Genomic DNA, 22,418 nt, shown 5'->3' on the forward strand with positions numbered 1-22,418 from the left:
TGTAAACAGTACAACTAAAAACTAGGAATAGGTACTTCAAATGTACCCTCCAGTGCACTTGTGATCAAAAACAATCTTACAATGATTTCTGTTTGTGACTTGAGGATAATTTATACCAAGCTTACCTTCCTACCAGAAACAGCTCTAAAACCAGTGAGATAAGGAAACATATGAGGTGGGCCACAGGTTTGCCCTAGTAGCTAATTCTGAGTGTTTGAAAAGTTAGAACACATTTGTATGATATCCAAAATGAAGCCAAGCTCTTCACAAAACAACAAAGACTCAAAATCTGACAGGTCTTTTTAAATTTTACCCTAAGAGCAAATATAAGTTTATGCTTAAGTGTGCAAGGAATTCTTTTGTGGTTGTTGCTCAGTCGCTAAGTTTTGTCCAATTGTTTGCGACCCTGTGGACTGTAGCCCACCAGGCTCCTCTGTCCAGAGGATTTCCCAGGCAAGAAAACTGGAGTGGGTCGCCATTTCCTCCTCCAGGGGATCTTCCTGACCCAAGTATCAAACCTGCGTCTCCTTCATTGGCAGGTGGATTCTTTACTGCTAAGCCACCTGGGAAGCCCCACAAGACATACTTTAGCCTGCCATTTTTCTTGATCTGGGTGTGTACCAGTCCAGCAAGGCACTCTTGCTCTTGGAGTCCTTTCTCTTTAGTGTACAAATTGGTCTCACACTTACTTTTCTTTGTTAACAATCCTTGCTGTAATGTTTGCTCCCCACCCTCCCCTTTTTTTTTCTATTTTCAGCAAGCTGGAATTGACCAGAATGACATTCCATATCTTTCTCAGGTCAGTACATCTCTTGTCTGTCTTTAAGTGGCTTTTTGTCTTTGGGCTGTGTTTATCACCTGAGATGCCATCATTTTCTGTATGGTTACATGTGTATTTTCATTTCCCTGAGAGTAACATTTATATTTCTACTTATATATACATAGACTTGTGTCTTTGGAACAGGTCTGTGAGCTGTAGGTCTTACAAAAGAGGTCGTTCCCCGCTGAGTGCTAAATGGTGACTTATAGTGTAACAACTCCAACATGCTTTTTCAGTGGACAGAACTGATTGGTGAAAATAGCAAGGTATTCTTTACATCTGTGTCTCTTTTGCTGTCTCGCATATAGGGTCATCGTTACCATCTATCTAAATTCCATATATATACATTAATATACTGTATTGGTGTTTTTCTTTCTGACTTACTTTGCTCTGTATAATGTAAAGAACAGACTGTTCAACTCTGTGGGAGAAGACGAGGGTGGGATGATTTGAGAGAATAGCATTGAAACATGTATATTATCATATATGAAATAGATCGCCAGTCCAAGTTCGATGCATGAGGCAGGGTGCTCAGGGCTGTTGCACTGGGATGACCCTGAGGGATGGGATGGGGAGGGAGGTGGGAGGGAGGGTTAGGATGGGGAACCTATGTACACCCATGGCTGATTCATGTGAATGTAGGGCAAAAACCACCACAAAATGGTAAAGTAATTAGCCTCCAATTAAAATAAAAAAAATAATAAAAAAAAAAAGAAAATATCAAGGTATTGCAAACAGTGAGTTTAAACTTGAGGCTGCGTTATCTGCCTTTCAAGTGTGTCACCTCAAGCAACTCATTTGCATTCTCTATGCCTCCTTTATGCAAATGCAGAATGAGGGTGATGCTATTGTCTGCCTTACAGCAGAGTTGTGAGCATCAGATGAGCTCAGGCTTTTTCCTTCCCCCAAAGTCTCTCGTCAGGAATCCCTCAGATGGCAGGCGGTGCAGGTGAGGATGAAATGCGGGTCTGGCAGTCTGCTCATGCAGCCCGTGGGTGCCCTGTGGACCTGCCTGCTCTCCATCCCACGTGTATTGTAGGGCTCGAGCAGCAGGGGTTGCAGGCCCAGCCTACTGACCCGCTCTGGGACCCAGACTAACACAGCAAGCTACTTTAGGTCATTTGGAATATGAGCCAAAGCAGTCTTTCCTGGTCTCCAGATCTCCAAGAGACCTCCCAGTACTCATGTTTCCTTTTTCATGGTGAGACGTGTGAGATACACTTTATCTTCTATTTTGAATGGGATTTCCTGGTAGACCCCTGGCCGCTGATGCTCTAAAAATTTTACTGCTATGGAAGCCTCCTGAATCTTTGTAGGGTTGACCTCCCATCCCCTGGAGTGCATATCACTTTCCAAGGTCCCCTTTCTGCTCATCTGGTCCATTTAGCATGACATCATGAATGGAAGTAGATCAGTGCAATATTCTGAGGGGTAACCAAAGGGTCTAAACTTCATCTGACCATATTCTGACCAACATATGGGTTGAGAGAGTTAACACAGCCTGAACAGGATCATAAATGTATAGCATTGTCCATTTCATCTGCCCACAAACTCTTACTGATTCATACTTTAGATGGCAATGGAAAGCACAGCACTCACCAGACTGTTAGCCACATACCATGTTCCTGAGACTACATTAACCTACATCTACTGAAGAGCTATGACAAACCTAGATAATATATTAAAAAGCAGAGACATCACTTTTCCGGCAAAGGTCTTTAGAGTCAAAGGTTTGGTTTTTCCAGTAGCCATGTATGGATGTTAGAGCTGGATTATAAAGAAGGCTAAGCACTGAAGAAGTGATACTTTTGAACTGTGGTGTTGGAGAAGACTCTTGAGAGTCCCTTGGACTGCAAGGAGATCCAACCAGTCAATCCTAAAGGAGATTAGTCCTGGGTGTTCATTAGGGGAACTGATGTTGAAGGTGAAACTCCAATCCTTTGGCCACCTGATGCGAAGAGCTGACTCATTAGAAAAGACCCTGATGCTGGGAAAGTTTGAAGGCAGGAGGAGAAGGGGATGACAGAAGATGAGATGGTTGGATGGCATCACCGACTCAATGGACCTGAGTTTGGGTAAACTCTGGGAGTTGGTGATGGACAGGGAGGCCTGGCGTGCTGCGTTTCATGGGGTCACAAAGAGTCAGACACTACTGAGCAATTGAACAACAGCAACAAAAACCAAAGAAACTATAGTGGCTGCAACTGGGTTACTACTTGATTGATTATGCTGCGGCTTGTCATTCTTCAGGGCCTGACTGGTTTGGGGGCCATACTGGTGAGTTATATGGAGATAAAGTAGGGACCATCACCCCTGCATCCTTTTTACTTTTAAGATTGGCACGGATTTCTGCAATCCTCCTAGGAGGTGATCTTGTTTATTTTTACTGTTTTTAACTGGAATGTAGGTAGAGGAGCATGTCCCCAGCTGGCAATGCTGTGACTTAACTGTAGTTAGAGGCCTAGAGGCCAGGAAGGGGGTGAGGACATATCCTGATGAGGCATTCAACTTGGGGGGGTAGAACTCTCCATAGCATCTCCAGCAAGGGAGGAGGAGAAAGCTTCTTCAAGTTCAGAGCCTTCTGGGGAATCTGGGGACTCAGAACTTCCATGGCTATCCCCCAGGTCTCCCCATCCCATAAGTCAGGTCCTTAACTCTAGCACAACCTGCTGCCTGACTCTGGTGTTGCAGAGCTGCCTTGGTTGAGACTGGAGGAATGGGAGGTGGTCAGGCATGTATGGGGGGAAGCTTGTGAAGAAAAAACCCAATGGACCTTGGGAGGACAGGATCATTGCAGCTGCAAAGAAATGTTGAGTTTGGTGTCAGGAGAAGGAGGGAGTGTCTATCTGATGACTTCTCAAAAACCTTTGAGGGAAACATACGTGTCTTCACAAGCATTCCTTCATGTGTGGAGAGGTACCAAAGTGACCTATTTTCTGCACAGACATTGAACCCCATCAAATGGTCCACAATGGGAACCACTGTTGGATGCTATAAGGCACAGCTTCTGGAATGAGAATTCCACTAACCAGACAGAGAGACAATGAGAATGTCTGCCTTAGTAGAGGAGAAGATGGGATTTCATTGCCCAGAGTCACTATAATTAGTGATATCTCCCCAGATATCATCCTCTGACTTTCTCCGCCTTGACCTCCCTTCCTTGAGGGTGGTGGCAAAGGTGGGAATGGTTCCCCTGCTGAGAATTTCGAAGCCCAACATGGTGACACAGACCAGCTTCAGTTGAATCGGCCCATCATGGCAGCAGACAAGCTTCAGTTGAACTGGGCTTTGGCGTCTTGGCCTTGGCCCCCTTCAGTGCTCAGTGCCTGCGGCCGGAGCTTTGGAGGAGGGGCCCATCTGGACAAGACAGACCCCGGTTAGAGATCCTTTCTTCCCATGAGACCCTCCTCTGTCCTCCTTACCTCCACTCTTCCTGGTTCCTAGGATCCCCAGGACCCCTGAATCAGAAACCAAAATCGATGGCTGGGGGAGAGACCACAGAAGTCAGGCGAGGCACTTTGATGTTCAAGTATCACGCAGGTCTCCACTCCTTGCCCCGTGAATCAGCTGCTTTTACTGCAAGGGCTTCCTTATCAGCACACTGGCTTGGGGCCCTCAGCCAGTGCAGAGAGTCATCTGTCCCAGCCTTGGGCTGGCTGAGCTGCTCACTGGGCATGTGCTTTCTGGGGCATTCTGGAAAGCCCGGGATGGACTGAGACGAAGGCTCTCTGGGATGGGAGGGAGGCGGGGAGTCACTTGATCTTTTAATTCAATGGATCACATTTGAAAAGAGCCAGAAGAATGGTCCCCTGGCTCCTCTGATGACATATTGATTCAAAGTTCAAGATGAGGTCTTCCTTCCTTCCTCCTCTTTGCCCCCTCGGTCAGCCCCCTTGAGAAAGGTCCATGCATCCTTGGGAGGAGCGTTTGCAGTCAATCTTGATGTTCGACCCCTGCAAGGCTGCGGAGGTCTTCCTCTGCACCTCTGCATCACTTGGCTAGTTTCTCTCATGCTTCCGACAATCTTGACTTTACGTGGAGGAAGGGAAATGTTAAGTGCACGCTCCCCATGTTCAGACTCAGCTAAACCCTTCGTTTTCTGAAGAGGCGTCTACCTCACTTCCTTGGCTGATCCTTCCTCCTCGGTCTCAACCCCGTCTCTTGCTCATGGAGCATCCTTCCATGAGTGGCTGTCCGTTGTGTCTGTCTGGGTCTACCCCTTTTCTTGCCACCCTTCCCCACTCTTTCATTCGTGTTGGGTTCAACTCCCCTAAAACTCACGCATTGGCTGCACTGCTTGCAATTCATTTTTCACCCAAGCACTTCAAACCTGGGCTGCACCCCTCAGCAGAGTTCCAGGAGCCCAAACTCAGGGGGACCTACCGGATGGCATGGCCATGGTTTTGGTGGGCAGAGGGCTACTGGGTGCTTCCAGAAGAGCTCGGAGAGCCTCCCGCCTACCCTTTTGCTGGAATCGTTGGAAAGCAAATTGGATGAAAAAAGAATGTTTCCAACCCACATTGTGCAGGGAAAGGCAACTTCTCTCTGTTTATAATTTTGTCATGTGTTTGTTGAATGACTGAGTGACTGATCCAGAAATTCTTTGTGCCTTTGCTGTACATGTGTGTTTGCCCTGCTGATGTTGGCAGTCCCCTCATCATTTTGGGTCCCTCTCCCTCTTTTTTTCCCATCTTGTATGTTTGAACATTTGAAGCTCACCCTGGACTCCAGACCTCCTAGTTTCCCTGCTGCTCAGGGGCCTGTGGCCTCTGGCTAGGGACATACTCGCCAATTCCTTTGTGCTGAGAGTGCCCACGTGTTTAAGAGGCGTCTGTGGGGAAGTCTTCTCCTTGTCCCCATACTTGGTGTGATGGGAAATTCCTCTGAACAGATTTCTGCTTTGCTGCATCATCCCAGCAGCCCATGAGTGATACCCAGCCTCCTCTGAGTCTTCTCAGACTCATGTGTTTGCTGCTTTGCTTTTCTTTTAAAAAAATTTTTTTAATTTAATTGGAGGATAAGTGTTGCCCTTCTTGATAACTTTTGTGCCATTATCCCTGTTGCTCTCAGAATGGTCCCTTAGCCCTGCCACACCTCTGTGAACATTTCCTTCGTTAAACCCTTTTCCAGCTGCTAGTTCAGCCGCATTGGGGTTGGTCTCTGCCACCTTAAGCTCAAGAACTAGCTTCAGCTCACTTCTCCGCTGCTCTACGTCCATGTACTTTGCCCCCTGCTGATTGCTTTATGCAATGCAACCAGGATGCTGGTCTGAGAACTTTCACAATACAGATCTAATCATTTCATTCCTCACTTCAAAGCCATCCAGTAGTCATCCAGTATTCTCAAGGTGTCTAGGTTTGTCATAGCTTTCCTGCTAGAAAAATCGTCTTCTAATTTCATGACTGCAGTCGCCATCTGCAGTGATTTTCAGTTCAGTTCAGTTGTTCAAAGAGGCGTGTCTGACTCTTTACAACCCCATGGACTGCAGCATGCCAGGCTTCCCGGTCCATCACCAACTCCCAGAGTTTACTGAAACTCATGTTCATCGAGTCAGTGATGCCATCCAACCATCTCATCCTCTGTTGTCCCCTTCTCCTCCCACCTTCAATCTTTCCCAGAATCAGTCTTTTCAAATGAGTCAGTTCTTCGCATCAGGTGGCCAAAGTATTAGAGCTTCAGCTTTAGCATCAGTCCTGCCAATGTATATTCAGGACTGATTTCCTTTAGGATTGACTGGTTGGATCTCCTTGCAGTCCAAGGGACTCTCAACTGTCTTCTCCAACAGCACAGTTCAAAAGCATCAGTTCTTTGGTGCTCAGCTTTCTTTATAGTCCAACTCTCACATCCATACATGACTACTGGAAAAACCATAGCCTTGACTAGACGGACCTTTGTTGGCAAAGTAATGTTTCTGCTTTTGAATATGCTGTCTAGGTTACTCATAGCTTTTCTTCCAAGGAGCAAGTGTGTTTGAATTTCATGGCTACAGTCACCATCTGCAGTGATTTTGGAGCCCCCCCCCAAATAAAGTCTCTCACTGTTTCCACTGTTTCCCCATCTATTTGCCATGAAGTGATGGGACCAGATGCCATGATCTTTGTTTTCTGAATGTTGAGTGTTAAGACAGCTTTTTCACTCTCCTCTTTCACTTTCATCAAGAGGCTCTTTAGTTCTCTTCACTTTCTGCCATAAGGGTGGTGTCATCTGCATATCTGAGGTTATTGATATTTCTCCCGGCAATCTTGATTCCAGCTTGTGCTTCATCCAGCCCAGCCTTTCGCACGATGTACTCTGAATATATTAAATAAGCAGGGTGACAATATACAGCCTTGATGTACTCCTTTCCCACTTTGGAGCCAGTCCATTGTTCCATGTCTGGTTCTAACTGTTACTTCTTGACCTGCATGCAGGTTTCTCAGGAGGCAGGTCAGATGGTCTAGTATTCTCATCTCTTGAAGAATTTTTCACAGTTTGTTGATATCCACACAGTCAGAGGCTTTGGTGTAGTCAATAAAGCAGATGTAGATGTTTCTCTGGAACTTTCTTGCTTTTTCGATGATCCAGCGGATGTTGGCAATTTGATCTCTGGTTCCTCTGTCTTTTCAAACTCCAGCTTGAACATCTGGAATTTGGGCAGTGATTTTAGAGCCCAAGCATAGGAAGTCTGTCACTGCTTCTGCTTTTTCCCCTTCTATTTGCCATGAAGTGATGGGGCTGGGTGCCATGATCTTAATTATTTTAATATTTAGTTTTAAACCTAGACAGTGTGTTAAAAACCAAGGACATCACTTTGCTGACAAAGGTCCAAATAGTCAAGGCTGTGGTCTTTCCAGTAATCATGTACAGTTGTGAGAACTGGACCTTAAAGAAGGCAGAGCGCTGAAGAATTGATGCTTTTGAACTGTGATGCTAGAGAAGACTCTTGAGAGTCTCTTGGACTGCAGGGAGATCAAACCAGTAAATCTTAAAGGAAATCAACCCTGAATACTCTTTGGAAGGACTGATACTGAAGCTGAAGCTCCAAACTTTGGCTGCCTGATGCAAATAGCTGGATCATTGGAAAAGACCCAGATGCTGGGAAAGATTGAGAACAGGCAGAGAAGAGGGCGACAGAGGATGAGATGGCTGGATGGCATCACTGATACAATGGACATGAACTTGGGAAAACTCTGGGAGATGGTGAGTGACAAGGAAGACTGGCATGCTGCAGTCCATCGGGTCTCCAAGAGTTGGACCTGACTTGGCGACTGAAAAACAACAATTTTCAGGTTAATGTCCAAATGCCACAACGTTGACATGAGTTTAAGGTCTTGCACCATTGAAAACCCTCCCAGTTTCATCTCCTCCACGCTCCCCTTGGCTCTCCCTGCCCCGGCAACATAGTTCACCTTTACTTGTGGTCTGTGCCATATGCCCCCCTGTCATCCTCATTCATTTCATACCATCCTACTTTTCTCCCTCAGCTCTCATATCAGCTGTTATGTTGTTCAGCTTGCTTGTCTCTCATCCCTCACTTGATCAGATTCACCTAAACACCGATTATCATGTACCTCTCCTTCATAGTACTTTTCACAGCTTTCATTTGACATTTATTCGTTTGGTTATTTGTTATCTCTCCTCTCCCACACCCCAGGTCATGAGGCCTGCTGTATTCTTTGTGCCTGGTGGTTTCTAGTAGTTTATTAACAAACTCCTCCTGAGGAGTGAGTGATTGGATCAGGGGAGACATACTGGGACACACAGAACCCTGGTTGGGAATTGACCTTATGTAAGAAACACACTTCTCCCATCTTTAATTGGAGTGGAAAATGAAAGGATGCATCCACATTCATTTGGCAAATACCAATTAAGCAGTTATTATATGCCAAACACCAAGATTCATCAATGAACAGACAAAATTGCTGTCTTTTTCAGTTCAGTTCAGTTCAGTTCAGTCACTCAGTCGTGTCCAACTCTTTGTGACTCCGTGGACTGCAGCATGCCAGTCCATCCCTGTCCATCACCATCTCCCAGAGTTTACCCAAACTCATGTCCATTGAGTCGGTGATGCCATCCAACCATCTCATCCTCTGTCACCCCCTTCTCCTCCCACCTTCAATCTTTCCCAGCATCAGGGTCTTTTCCAATGAGTCATCTCTTCACATCAGGTGGCCAAAGTATTGGAGTTTCAGCTTCAACATCAGTCCCTTAGAGTTTTATATTTTACTGCAAGGAGACAGGCAATAAACATACACAGAATGAAACCTATAATTTCAAGGATGATCATTGCCATGAAGAAAAAAAAAGGTGGTGATGGTAAAGAGATTGTTGGTAGGTACTGTTTTCTCTAGGACACCCAAGGAAATCCTGGTTGAGGAGGTGACATTCCAGGGGAGACCAGAGACCATGAATGAGCTTCTCTGTTCCCTGCTGTGTTTCTTTCTCTGTCTCTCTGTTTTCTTCTCTCCTCCTCTCCCTCTTCCCCACTAGGCTTAATGTTTTACTGAAATTTATCTAATAATCTAGTGACTCATGAAAGAGCCATAAGTAATGAATAATTTCAAGCCCAGTGTCGTTTCCAAAGGAGACAGATATTTTAGCAGCTGTTTGATCATCTTAAGGGACTTTTGTTGTTTCTTTAAAAAGGTATGTAAAAGCATAGTCTGAAAATCTGATTTCATACCAAGATGCTACTTTTAAGAATGAATTTACTTGTAGCAATGATTTCACTTTAATCATTTGCTGGACAGGTGTCCTAATTGTTTTTCAGAAACTTTTCATGATATCAGAGAGTCTGAATTTGCTAATAACTATCAAAAAACAACTTTTTCCTAATTATCTTTAGGCACCCTACAGTTTACTTGAAGCACTAAAACAGCATTTGGCTTCTCTGGAGGACAAACATGACATTCTACCTCCTTATGGGTAAGTTGATAAATTTCGTAATATAGATTAATTTTGTTTTCATCTAAATAATTTGTCTTAGTTTAGCAACATCTGATTGACTAAAGAAATTTTGGGCTTTAAATATGGTGAAATAGTATATAGCCATTTTTTAATGATAATATGGAATAGAGGTTTTCAATCTTTTGTGGGATTCCATACTCTTCACAGAGTTGTCGGCCTCCCAGAGGAACATCTTTTGTTATACTGAATGATTCTGAAAGTCATAAGTTGGCCCTAGAAGAACCTCTCTTTGAAGAATTTGATTTATTCCCTTAGGGACTCTGCTAGGGAGAATTAACTATTGTGGATGATTATTTAATGGTATGGCAAACTGTTTATCCACAAACATACATGTACTCTTCTACATACATACAAATTAAATAATATAAACTTTGAGGTGCATCACTTCAAAATATTCATGTTAGCTATTTCTGAGTAGAATAATCATGGTTGATTTCAGCTTCCTGTTTTGTCCTTTTCAGTATTGTTCAAAGATTTCTATCAGGGTCATGTATTATTCATTCAGTCTACTTTTTAAGGTTATGTTAATTATATTTGATTTATACTATCAACCTCTACTAGACAAGTCTGTTGACTATTAATTATCTCTTTATCATAGGTAGGTATGTAGTTAGTATATAATAGAATGGATAGATAAATAAATGAAAGAAATGCAGGCTCAGCCAGGTAGGATATTTGTATCTCTCTTGATTGCCTAGCATGACTCATCTTTCCTGTGATCTCTTTAGCATGCAGCGTGCATTGATTCCCTCCATACCAAACGGTCCAGTTGTGAGAACCTCAGCAAGCAAAGTCAGGTTTTCAGGTGATATGACTCTGTTCTATGATTATGACAGTGATAATTGAGGGCAGGATTAGAATCTTTAATTCTTTAATTTCCTAACCACTCACTATATGTGCCGCCTCTTCCTAAAGCAATCTTTGACCTAGCAACTTCATTTCTAGGAAGTTATCCCATATATATTCATAGTTGTGAAATGTCATATGAACAAGGATATACCTTACAACATTGTAATAACAAAATGACCCTCTATAAGGGGCACTGGAATGGAATGACCTCCAACATGTATTGTAAAATACATGTATTTTCTATTGTTGAATAGAAAATGAGCAAGGTGGGAAACAGTGTATAGTATGCTATTGCTTATTCTTTTTAAAAACAAAAAAGAAAGCATATATATTTCTTTAATTTCTTAGAGAATATTTCTGGAAGGATATCTGAGAAATGAATAAAATGGAAAGGGATGGGTGAGCGAGTCTTCACTGTATCCATTTTTGTAATTTCTGAATTTTGTACCTTCAAATATTACTTAGAAGATAAGTGTTAAAAAGTAAACACATAATACATACATAAATCAAGTGTGATGTCTGTACGTGGAGCAAGTCTTGCTTACCAGGGAAGTCCAAAGGTTAGTTAGCCTTATACTCAGTGAGTATACAAGATACAACTCAGACCAGCTTGCAGGAGCCCAACTGCTATTGTCTCAGGAAATCTGGAAGCTAGTTAATGACACAGTGGTAACTTGAAATTGGCTGTGATGTAAGCATTTATACCACAGAAATAAATGGACGGATGCGACAAAACAGGCCTTTTCCTAGATAGCTGGTTGTTGTACATTTACTGGTACATGACTGCACATAATCAGCCATATACTGTTTTTTTTAATGGCTGATTATATTTCAGTGATATTACTTGGCCCTCTATGCTAGACAAAAATTCCTGTAGTAATGAGGTATACTCTCATGGGGTTTATATGTATTAAAATTTGCTTGCTCTTAATTTAACTTGAAGACTTAAACTGTCTATTTTAAATGATGTTTTTTAATTTTTCTTTTGTATATATTTTCTCAATGGACACACTTTCTGCATTTCCAATGGGTGACTTTGACCAAAACTATGATGAACGTAAGTCCTTTGAGTAACACTAAATGTATGGTAAACATTTGCTTCATTTCCAAAAGAAGGACTTTTTCTGAGGCCCTATGGTTTTGGGATCATTAGTGCTTTTAAGAAGGTTAAACATAAAACAGTTATTCACTCAGTCGTGACTGACTCTTTGCGACCCCATGGACTGCAGCATGCCAGGCCTCCCTGTCCATCAACTCCCAGAGCTTGCTCAAACTCATGTCTATTGAGTTGGTGATGCCATCCAGCTATCTCATCCTCTGTTATCCCCTTCTCCTCCCATCTTCAATCTTTCCCAGCATCAGGGTCTTTTCAAATGTGTCAGTTCTTCGCATCAGGTGGCCAAAGTATTGGAGCGAGCTTCAGCTTCAGTATCAGTGCTTCCAATGAATATTCAGGACTGATTTCCTTCAGGATGGACTGGTTTGGTCTCCTTGCAGTCCAAGAGACTCTCAAGAGTCTTCTCCAACACCACATTTCAAAAGCATCAATTCTTTGGCGCTCAGCTTTCTTTATAGTCCAACTCTCACATCCATACATGACCACTGGAAAAACCATAGCTTTGACTAGATGGACCTTTGTCTGCAAAGTAATGTCTCTGCCTGAGTCCCAACAGCCCAAAACTGGCTTCTGGTGATCTCTGCCCATGCTGTCATGAGCACTTAGCTGCTGCTAAGTCACTTCAGTCGTGTCTGACTCTGTTTGACCCCATAGATGGCAGCCCACCAGGCTCCTCCGTCCCTGGGATTCTCCAGGCAAGAACACTGGAGTAGATTGCCATTTCTTTCTCCAATGCATGAAAGTGAAAAGTGAAAGGGAAGTTGCTCAGTCGTTTCTGACTCTTTGCGACCCCATGGACTGCAGCCCACCAGGCTCCTCCATCCATGGGGTTTTCCAGGCAAGAGTACTGGAGTGGGGTGCCATCACCTTCTCTGTGAGCACTTAGTTTTGGTTGCCTAATGCTCGTTTCTTGAGCCAGTTGTATCAAAAACTGTGTGGCCAGCTGAAACTACTTTTTCTCTTCAGTCACTGTGAAATAAAAATACTGGCCATGGAACCAGAGTACTTGACTTTAATTTTCACTCTGTCATTCATGGACTATGTGACTTAACTGCTCTGTGACTCAGCGTCCTTATCCTCAGAAGGTTCCTGTCAAGATAAAAGAGTCAATATAAATGTAGAATGCTTAGAACAGGACCTGGCCCATGTGTTACTTAGAAGTATATATTTAAAAGTTCGTGTATATGAGACCCTTCTAATTACCTTTTTTGTAGTTATTGAAGTATAGCTTACTTGCACTATGTCAGAGCACCTTCTCTATATTTTAATACTTCGGAAATTTGTTGATACTTGCCTCATGGACAAGTATATAACCATGATTTTTGGTAGATATTTAATGTGCACTTGAAAACTGTGTCCTGCTGAGGTTTTTAATTCTGTTGTTCAATCCTCTGTATTTTCACTGATTATTTTGTCTGCTTGTTCTTGTAGTTAAGAAAGGCGGATTCATGTTGATGTATGGCAAAACCAATACAATATTGTAAAGTAATTAGCCTGCAATTAAAATAAATAAATTTAAATTTTAAAAAAAGACAAAAAAAAAGAAAGGTGTGTTCACATTTTCCCTGCTTTCTCTTAAACTACTTTAAGTATTGATACTTTAATAGTTGTGTAGTACTAATGAGGGTTTTGTTCCCACCACACCACTAAAATGGCTCTAGTCAAAGTCACCAGTGGCCTCTAGGTTGCAAATAAAGTGGTAATTTCTCAGCCTTCATCTTACTGGACATGACTCATGACTCCCTCTTCTTTGTTACATTTTCTTCAGTTTCCCTGTTGGTTTTCTTCTTGTCTAACTCTTGCCTCCCTTAGACTGTTTTCCACTGATTCCTGCTCATCTCTCTTCTTTATCCATATACACTCATTCCCTAGATGACCTCATCCAAGTCAATGGCCTTAAATACCATTTACATGATAAGAACTCCCAGCTGCAGCCACTGCTCCTGAACTCCAGGTTTGTATATCCAAGTGTCCATTCTGTGATAGCACTTGAACATCTAGTAGGGTTCCCAAACTCCATGTGTCCAAAATTAAGCTTTTGACCCTTGACCCCAAGCCTCCTTTATCCATGGTTTTCCCCCATGTCAGTTAATGGCAAATAGCGACTCATTTCTTCCAGGAAGAATGTGGCTAGGACCAATGCAACTCAGGCTTGGAGTCATCTTGATTCCTTTATTTCTGTAACACACCCACATCCAATACATGAGGGAATGTTTTGACTTTACCTTCAAAATGTATGTAAAAGCTGACCACTGTAGTCAGAGTTACCATCACCTACACTACCGCAAGGGCTTTCTGCTTCTACCCTTGCCCTCTGCAGTCCACTATTTACATACCAATCAGAATGATCCCATTAAAATACAAATCAGAGATATTCAGTTCAGTTCAGTTGCTCAGTCATGTCTGACTCTTTGTGACCCCATGCCCATCACCAAATCCTGGAGTCCACTCAAACCCATGTCCATTGAGTCAGTGATGCCATCCAACCATCTCATCCTCTGTTGTCCCCTTCTCCTCCTGCCCTCAATCTTTCCCAGCATCAGGGTCTTTTCCAATGAGTTAGCTCTTCGCATCAGGTGGCCAAAGTATTGGAATTTCAGCATCAACATCAGTCATTCCAATGAACACCCAGGACTGATCTCCTTTAGGATGGACTGGTTGGATCTCCTTGTAGTCAGAGAGATTCTGTCTGTTCAAATCCCTCCAGTGACTTTCCCATCTCAGAGACCTTGGGCTGAAATGGCAGCCTGAGAGTGAAAACCAATTCCTTACAAACCCATTCATCACCTTCTGACTCTGACCACTTTGACTCCAGATACACTGGAGTCACTGTTCCTCAAATACACCAAGCACAGTGTTTCTTCAGGGCTGTTTATGCTGTTCCTTCTGGTGGATTTGCATGGGTCACTCTTTACAAGCTTCAGGTCTTTATATAAAAGTCCCCTTCTCAGTGAGCCTTTCTTGTCTAAAATTTAAATGCCCACTCTCCCACAAACATATTATATTCCTTTCCCTGCTATTTTTTCCTTAGCACTTATTACCATCTAACAGTTTTATGTGGGCTTCCCTGGTAGCTCAGCTGGTAAAGAAACTGCCTGTAATGCAGGAGACCCCAGTTCAATTCCTGGGTTGGGAAGATCTGCTGGAGAAGGGATAGGCTACACACTCCAGTATTCTTGGGCTTCCCTGGTGGCTTAGCTGGTAATGAACCTGCCTGCAATCCAGGAGACCTGGGTTCATTCCCTGGATTGGGAAGATCCCCTAGAGAAGGGAACAGCTACCCACTCCAGTATTCTAGCCTGGATAATTCCATGAACTGTATAGTCAGTCCATCAGGTCGCTAAGAGTCAGACACGACTGAGCGACTTGCACTTTAACATGTTACATACTTCATCTTGGTTATTGTTGGTCTCCAACGGAACGTAAGCTAAATGAAGGCAGAGATTTTTATCTTCTTTATTCACAGCTGTATCTTTAGCACCTAGTACAGTGTCTAGCACATAACAAGTGCTCAATTTAAATTTAACAAATAATTTTAAATGACCTTATTTATACTAATTAGCCTAGTAATTTAAAGTACTGTTACTTTGTAATGGGAAGGTATAGACATAGATATCTCATTACTGTATTGATGGAAATTTGGTTTAGGTTTTCGTCTGGTTCTTATTTTCAGATTCTTTTCTCTGTGCTTTATGACAACCAACATTGCCTTCACAAGCCCGCAAACATGTTGAAGCCAGACAGCAAAATGAAAAAGTTGTAGCAAATGACCTGGACGGTTCAGTTGTTAGCCTTGTAGAAAGTAAGCATCTATTTTTAAACTAATATTTTACATATATATTTATATGCATTTTAATAGTATTTACATAAAATAATATGAAATTTGTGTTTGTTTTATAAAACAGATCTTAACTTTGGAGAAAGCGCAGTTAACAGGTGAGTTATTTTAAAAAAAGACAGCCAATAAATACATGTTAGAGGAAGGGACTGATGAGCATAGCACCTAGAAAAAAAGGTCATTTTTTACTTTGATTTAACCCTTCATGGTTTGTCTGAAGGCTCTTCTTTGGCTAAGTATGTCTTATGTATTGACATTCTTTGTAGTTCTTTGTATTCTTGGTTATTTTCTTACTTTATGGTAGAAACTGTAGTAAATGAGTGATACTTATTTTATTACTTTATTAAACAAAGACAATAAAACTACCAGTTGGAGCTCCTCAGCATTGTAAGGTAATCAGCATTACTTCAGTGAGTGATTCCCTACGTTTTTGCCAAAAAATTGCCACAAAAAAGAAGGGCAAATGGAAATCAGAGGAAGGCCGAACTGATAATATTAACAAGAAATGGTGTGGAATGTAAGGTTAAAAGCACTCAACAGAATAAGACACTATTTTGGGAGATAGAACAGTCTTAATAGTGTATACACAAAGCTTAATACTTAAAGCAAAATGTTCATTTTCTTCCAAGGAATCCCAAAGAAAATCTTAAAAACAAACAAACAAACAAACAAAGAATTTTATGGACTACATTTTATCATAATCCAATAAAATTATATCTAATTAATGAAAAGTTGACCATGAAAATCTGAATGAATCAGTAATCCTTTGGCAAGAATTAATGCGAATTGCAGGACACGTTGGGCTTCCCTGGTGGCTCAGATGGTAAAGAATCCGCCTGCAGTGTGGGAGACCTGGGTTCGATCCCTGGGTTGGGAAGATCCCCTGGAGGAGGGCATGACAATCTGCTCCAGTATTCTGGCCTGAAGAATCCCAATGGACAGAGGAGCCTGGTGGGCTACAGTCCACAGGTTGAAAAGAGTCAGACACGACTGAGCAACTATGCATAGAACACAATCCTTTTGCCAAACAGGAAATCAAAAGGGAAGTTATCAATTATCTTTGTCATTCAGTCGCTAAGTTGTGTCCAACTCTTTGCAACCCCATGGACTGCAGCACACCAGACTTCCCTGTCCTTCACTATCTCCTGGAGTTTGTTCAAACTCATGTCATTGAGTCGGTGATGCCATCCAACCATCTCATCCTCTCGGCCCAATTCTCCTCCGGCCTTCGATCTTTCTGGGCATCAGAATCTTTTCTGAGTTGGCTCTTCACATCAGGTGGCCAAAGTATTGGAGCTTCAGCTTCAGCATCAGTCCTTCCAGTGAGTATTCAGGGTTCCTTTCCTTTAGGATGGACTGGTTTGATCTGTTTCCAGTCCAAGGGACTCTCAAGAGTCTTCTCCAGCACCATAGTTCAAAACCATCAATTTTTCAGTGCTCAGCCTTTTTTATGGTCCAGCTCTCACATCCATACATGACTCCTGGAAAAACCATTGCTTTGACTATATGGACCTTTGTTGGCAAAGTGATGTCTCTGCCTTTTAATATGCTCTCTAGTTCTGGAGGTGATGAAAAAGAGAACTTAATATCAGAGTTAATGGGGCAATGTGAAAGCTGAATAGAAAAAAAATCATCATTGTTAAAAAAGATAGATTAATAAGAACTTAATTTTATCTTAAGAAAAAACATCTAAACTAATAAAAATATATTACAAAGATAAAATTTATAAAGATAAAATCTTAAATTAATAAAATTGCAGGAATAATAAATCCAAAACAATGATTTAAAGTCCAATAAAATAAGCTCCTCTGATTAAACCGAAAGGAGAATGTATACAAGGTGAGGAATAAGAGGGCTGACAAAACCACAGATGTAGGAGAGATTAAAACAATTATACATCAATAGTTTGTTCAACTGTTTGGTAACAACATATTTGAAAATCTAAAGGAAATTGATGGTTTTCCAAATTAAATATAATGACAGAATTCATCCAAGAAGAAGCAGAAACATGCATAGGCCCATTGTCACATGAAGTTGAGCTTTATCTATCCTTAAAGAGTTCAGTTCAGTCACTCAGTTGTGTCCGACTCTTTGTGACCCCATAAATTGCAGCACGCCAGGCCTCCCTGTCCATCACCAACTCCCGGAGTTCACTCAGACTCACGTCCATCGAGTCAGTGATGCCATCCAGGCATCTCATCTTCTGTTGTCCCCTTCTCCTCCTGCCCCCAATCCCTCCCAGCATCAGGGTCTTTTCCAATGAGTCAACCCTTCACATGAGGTGGTCGAAGTATTGGAGTTTCAGCTTTAGCATCAGTCCTTCCAATGAACACCCAGGACTGACCTCCTTTAGGATGGACTGGTTTGGTCTCCTTGCAGTCCTAAGGACTCTTAAGAGTCTTCTCCAACACCACAGTTCAAAAGCATCAATTCTTCGGTGCTCAGCATTCTTCACAGTCCAACTCTCACATCCATACATGACCACCAGAAAAACCATAGCCTTGACTAGATGGACCTTTGTTGGCAAAGTAATGTCTCTGCTTTTTAATATGCTATCTAGGTTGGTCATAACTTTCCTTCCAAGGAGTAAGCATCTTTTAATTTCATGGCTGCAGTCACCATCTGCAGTGATTTTGGAGCCCCCAAAAATAAAGTCTGACACTGTTTCCACTCTTTCCCCATCTATTTCCCATGAAGTGATGGGACCGGATGCCATGATCTTCGTTTTCTGAATGTTGAGCTTTAAGCCAACTTTTTCAGTATCCTCTTTCACTTTCATCAAGAGGTTCTTTAGTTCCTCTTCACTTTCTGCCATAAGGGTGGTGTCATCTGCATATCTGAGGTTATTGATATTTCTCCAAGCAATCTTGATTCCAGCTTGTGCTTCTTCCAGCCCAGCATTTCTCATGATGTACTCTGCATATAAGTTAAATAAGCAGGGTGACAATATCCAGCCTTGACGTACTCCTTTTCCTATTTGAAACCAGTCTGTTGTTCCATGTCCAGTTCTAACTATTGCTTCCTGACTTGGATATAGGTTTCTCAAGAGGCAGGTCAGGTGGTCTGGTATTCCCATCTCTTGAAGAATTTTCCACAGTTTATTGTGATCCACACAGTCAAAGGCTTTGGTATAGTCAATAGAAATAGATGTTTTTCTGGAACTCTCTTGCTTTTTTGATGATCCAGCAGATGTTGGCAATTTGATCTCTGATTCCTCTGCCTTTTCTAAAACCACCTTGAGCATCTGGAAGTTCACAGTTCACGTATTGCTGAAGCCTGGCTTGGAGAAGAGTAAGCGATTTCAATTCCAGGCTATTGAGAAGAGGGATGATCTACAATACAGTCTAGAAAATGACATAAATTTAATATGTTAGTTGCTCAGTCATGTCCAACTCTTTGCAACCCCATGGACTGTAGCCCGCCAGGCTCCTTTGTCCATAGGGTTATCCAGGCCAGGATATTGGAGTGGGTTGCCATTTCCTTTGCCAGGGGATCGTCCTGACCCAGGGATTGAACTCAGGTCTACCTGCATTGCAGGTGGATTCTTTACCATCTGAGCCACAAAGGAAGCCTGTAACTTTAATATGAAAGCCCAAAAAGATAGAGCAAAGAATGGAAACTACTGACTAAGCTCACTTATTAATTATAAATATCAGAATTGTACATAAAATATTCACAAATAAAATCCAGGAATATATTTAAAAATTCCACTACCTGTACAGACTGCTTTGAGTGTGCACATGAAATACTCTGTCTGGAATGGTGGTCATGCAGGGGGTATAATGGAAAGTGGACACCCCTGGGACATATTTTGGAGGTAGAGTTGATAATAATTGCTATCAGAGGTGAGGAAATAAGAGGGATCAAGCTCTCAAGGAAATATAAGGGATAGATTCAGACACCCAAAAGTTAAAAAAAAAATGCCTACCAAGAACCTTTGCTGAGAAAGATCCCACAGCATGTGCTCCAACAAAACAGTGGTTTTCTTAAATTAAGAAAGAGGAACACATGGGTTTCAGGGAAACAGAGAGCCCTACTTAAAGAGGTGGAGGGAATTCCCAGTATAACAATGGAAGTCCAAGGGTTGTATTTACTTGTACAGAAGCTAATTTGGAATGGAATAGAAGGATGTAGATAGATCTCCAGGACAAAAATCAAAATGACATATTATATGGTGCTAAGATTTGTTTCCTCTGAGCCAGATACTGTTCATCCTAAGTATTTTACACATGATGACTCAGTCTTTCTACTTGGGAAAGTTATTATTTCCACTCGATTATAAGCTCCATGAAAGCAAATATTTCCATCTGTTTTATATAAGACACTAAGGATGCTGCCTTGCACCTACTAGATATTGAATGGGTATTTGTAGAATGAATGCAATGAATTCACATTTAACATATGCAGAAACTGAGATACACAGATTCTGTAACTTCTCCAACATACATATATGAAATGACTGAAATGGAATTTGAACCCAGGCAGTCTTGCTCTAGAGCTGGGGCCTGTATTGTCAAGATATAGCGGAGTGAGAGGGGAAGACATAGTAGCATAAACATCTTCTTTATGATTATGGAATTAAATACCATAAGGAAAAGAGTGGCTGCTTTTGTGATGACTGGTGTTTTGGTTTTAGGTCTTTTAGCACTATTTGACTTTTTAAACTCTGGATTACTTGGATAAAAACTAAATTTTAATAAATCAAATTATGAATACAAAATAAAGATGAGCTTGTAGAGACAAGAAACATATCTTAGAATTAAAACTAAAGTGTATACAGAATAGATTATTATATAATTTGGTAGAGGAGTTGAAATAGATGAAGAAAACAGGGATAATAACCTTTACCAGTGATATAGAATATGGGCTTCTAGGCCTGCCACTAATTGACTATAAGACTTTGAGCAAGTTATTTGCCCTCTCTGAGAGTCTTGTCTCCTCATCCATAAAACGAGACTTTATGATACCTACTTCACACAGTTATTATGAAAACTAAATATTTAATATTGTGAAAACACTTAACACAGAGCCTAGTAAGAGTTCAATAAGAGTTTGTTTCCTTTTTGCTGTATTTATTCTCTTATTTATACAAAATAGTACATGTGTTACATTATTTATTCTCTTAATAACTCTAATTCTATGAATCATAGTTTATCTTAATTTTACAAATAAAGAGTTTAAGTTGTTTAGTCAAGGTTGCTGCTACTTCTAAGTCACTTCAATCGTGTCCAACTCTGTGTGACCCCATAGACGGCAGCCCACCAGGCTCCCCTGTCCCCGGGATTCTCCAGGCAAGAACACTGGAGTGGGTTACACAGCTCCAATACTTCGGCACCTGGTCTTTTCATTGGAAAAGACCCTGATGCTGGGAAAGATTGAGGGCAGGAGGAGAAGGGGATGACAGAGGATGAGATGGCTGGATGGTATCACTGACTCAATGGACATGAGTTTGAGCAAATTCCAGGAAATAGTGAAGGACAGGGAAGCCTGGGATATGGCAGCCCATGGGGTTGCAAAGAGTTGGACATGACTTAGCGACTGAAATAAAATTTTAAAAAATAAATAAAATAAAGTAAAAACTAAGAAATAAAATAAAAACTAAACTGAAATATGTAGCTTTGTAATGATACCTTAATTTCATGTAGAAAATAGCCACGGTCTTTTATTTTTTTTACCTTTTTTACTGGTTCCTTCATATTAATCTTTTACCTATTGATGAGCATAAGCATTGTCTCAAAGGCTATGTCCTGACTAGATGTTTACACGGTAGACTTGTCATCTCCCAAAGTGAGCTGATTTATCAATTGCCCTTTAGATCTGATGTGAAGTGGCGTCACCCCTCAGAGATGGAAATGACCAGTGAAATGAACTGGCAGTTGAGTAACTGCACCTGCATGTCAACCATCTGGGACCCAGTTTCTGTTTCTTCCATCTCCTACATGGTAATGTGTCTGATGTATTACTACCTTCTTTCTTTTTTGATATATACAGGTAGCATATACATTTGTATTAGGGAAGTAGGTCAAGCAAGAAATGTCTTCTCTCTCTCTCTCTTTTTTATTTGCCCATACTGCATGGCTTTTGGGATCTTATTTCCCTACCCAGGGACTGAACCTGGGCCCTCAGCAGTGAAAGCACTGAGTCCTAACCACTGGACTGCCAGGCACTCCTAGAAATGTTTTATTTTTCATCAGTTTTTTTAAAAGACTTTATTAAATGACATACATTGACATGAATCAGCCATGGGTGTACATGTGTTCCCCATCCTGAACCCTCCTCCCACCTCCCTCCCCATCCCATCTATGTATTCTGCTAATATTTGCTGTAGACAGGCTGAGCTCACTCTTCCTCTTTTTGTGGAAGAGTGGATTCCATGATGGGGAGAGAGCTACAGAGTTACCCAGCTTTGCTCCACATTTCTTGAGCATCTATTAGGCATTTAGGCAGCGGGCTGACAGGTCAAGATACAGGGGCTGCAAGGGTAGATAGACATGTCATCAATTAGAGGCACTGACTATTCCAAGTGGAATGAAGACTTCACAGGGTGTGTGGGCTACTTTGATAAAGAAGCTGAACGTGAGGGAAAAGGAGATGAGGTGGATTGGCAGTAACTGGTTGGCAAATGGAAGCTTGGTGGGTTATTCTGGGAACTTGGAGTAGTTTAGCATGGGCATACTGTCATGGATGATGGGTGCAACAAGAGATAAAGCTCAAGCTTAGAGTTACTGGATCTTGTAGGAACTTGTATAGAAATTTAGGCTTTGTTATATAAGCAGTGGGGAGTCAAAGCTACCACACAGTCCTTTTTACAGTTTTGAAAGATTAGTCTGGGAGGAGAGTGGAAGATG

General features: G+C 41.7%; 1 protein-coding gene across 1 annotated transcript in view; it reads left to right on the top strand.

Moving 5' to 3' along the window:
• Nucleotides 1-22,418, top strand: part of LOC102415624 (phosphatidylinositol-binding clathrin assembly protein) — a 48,616-nt gene that overhangs the window by 18,144 nt on the left and 8,054 nt on the right. Inside the window, exons 8-13 of the mRNA XM_025276395.3 lie at nt 758-799; nt 9,645-9,724; nt 10,495-10,571; nt 15,451-15,534; nt 15,638-15,668; nt 21,386-21,512. Coding sequence (XP_025132180.3) covers nt 758-799; nt 9,645-9,724; nt 10,495-10,571; nt 15,451-15,534; nt 15,638-15,668; nt 21,386-21,512 — 441 coding nt within the window. The remainder of the gene's footprint in view (nt 1-757; nt 800-9,644; nt 9,725-10,494; nt 10,572-15,450; nt 15,535-15,637; nt 15,669-21,385; nt 21,513-22,418) is intronic.

The sequence above is a fragment of the Bubalus bubalis genome, chromosome X (genome assembly GCF_019923935.1).
Source record: "Bubalus bubalis isolate 160015118507 breed Murrah chromosome X, NDDB_SH_1, whole genome shotgun sequence".
Classification (NCBI taxonomy): Eukaryota; Metazoa; Chordata; class Mammalia; order Artiodactyla; family Bovidae; genus Bubalus; species Bubalus bubalis.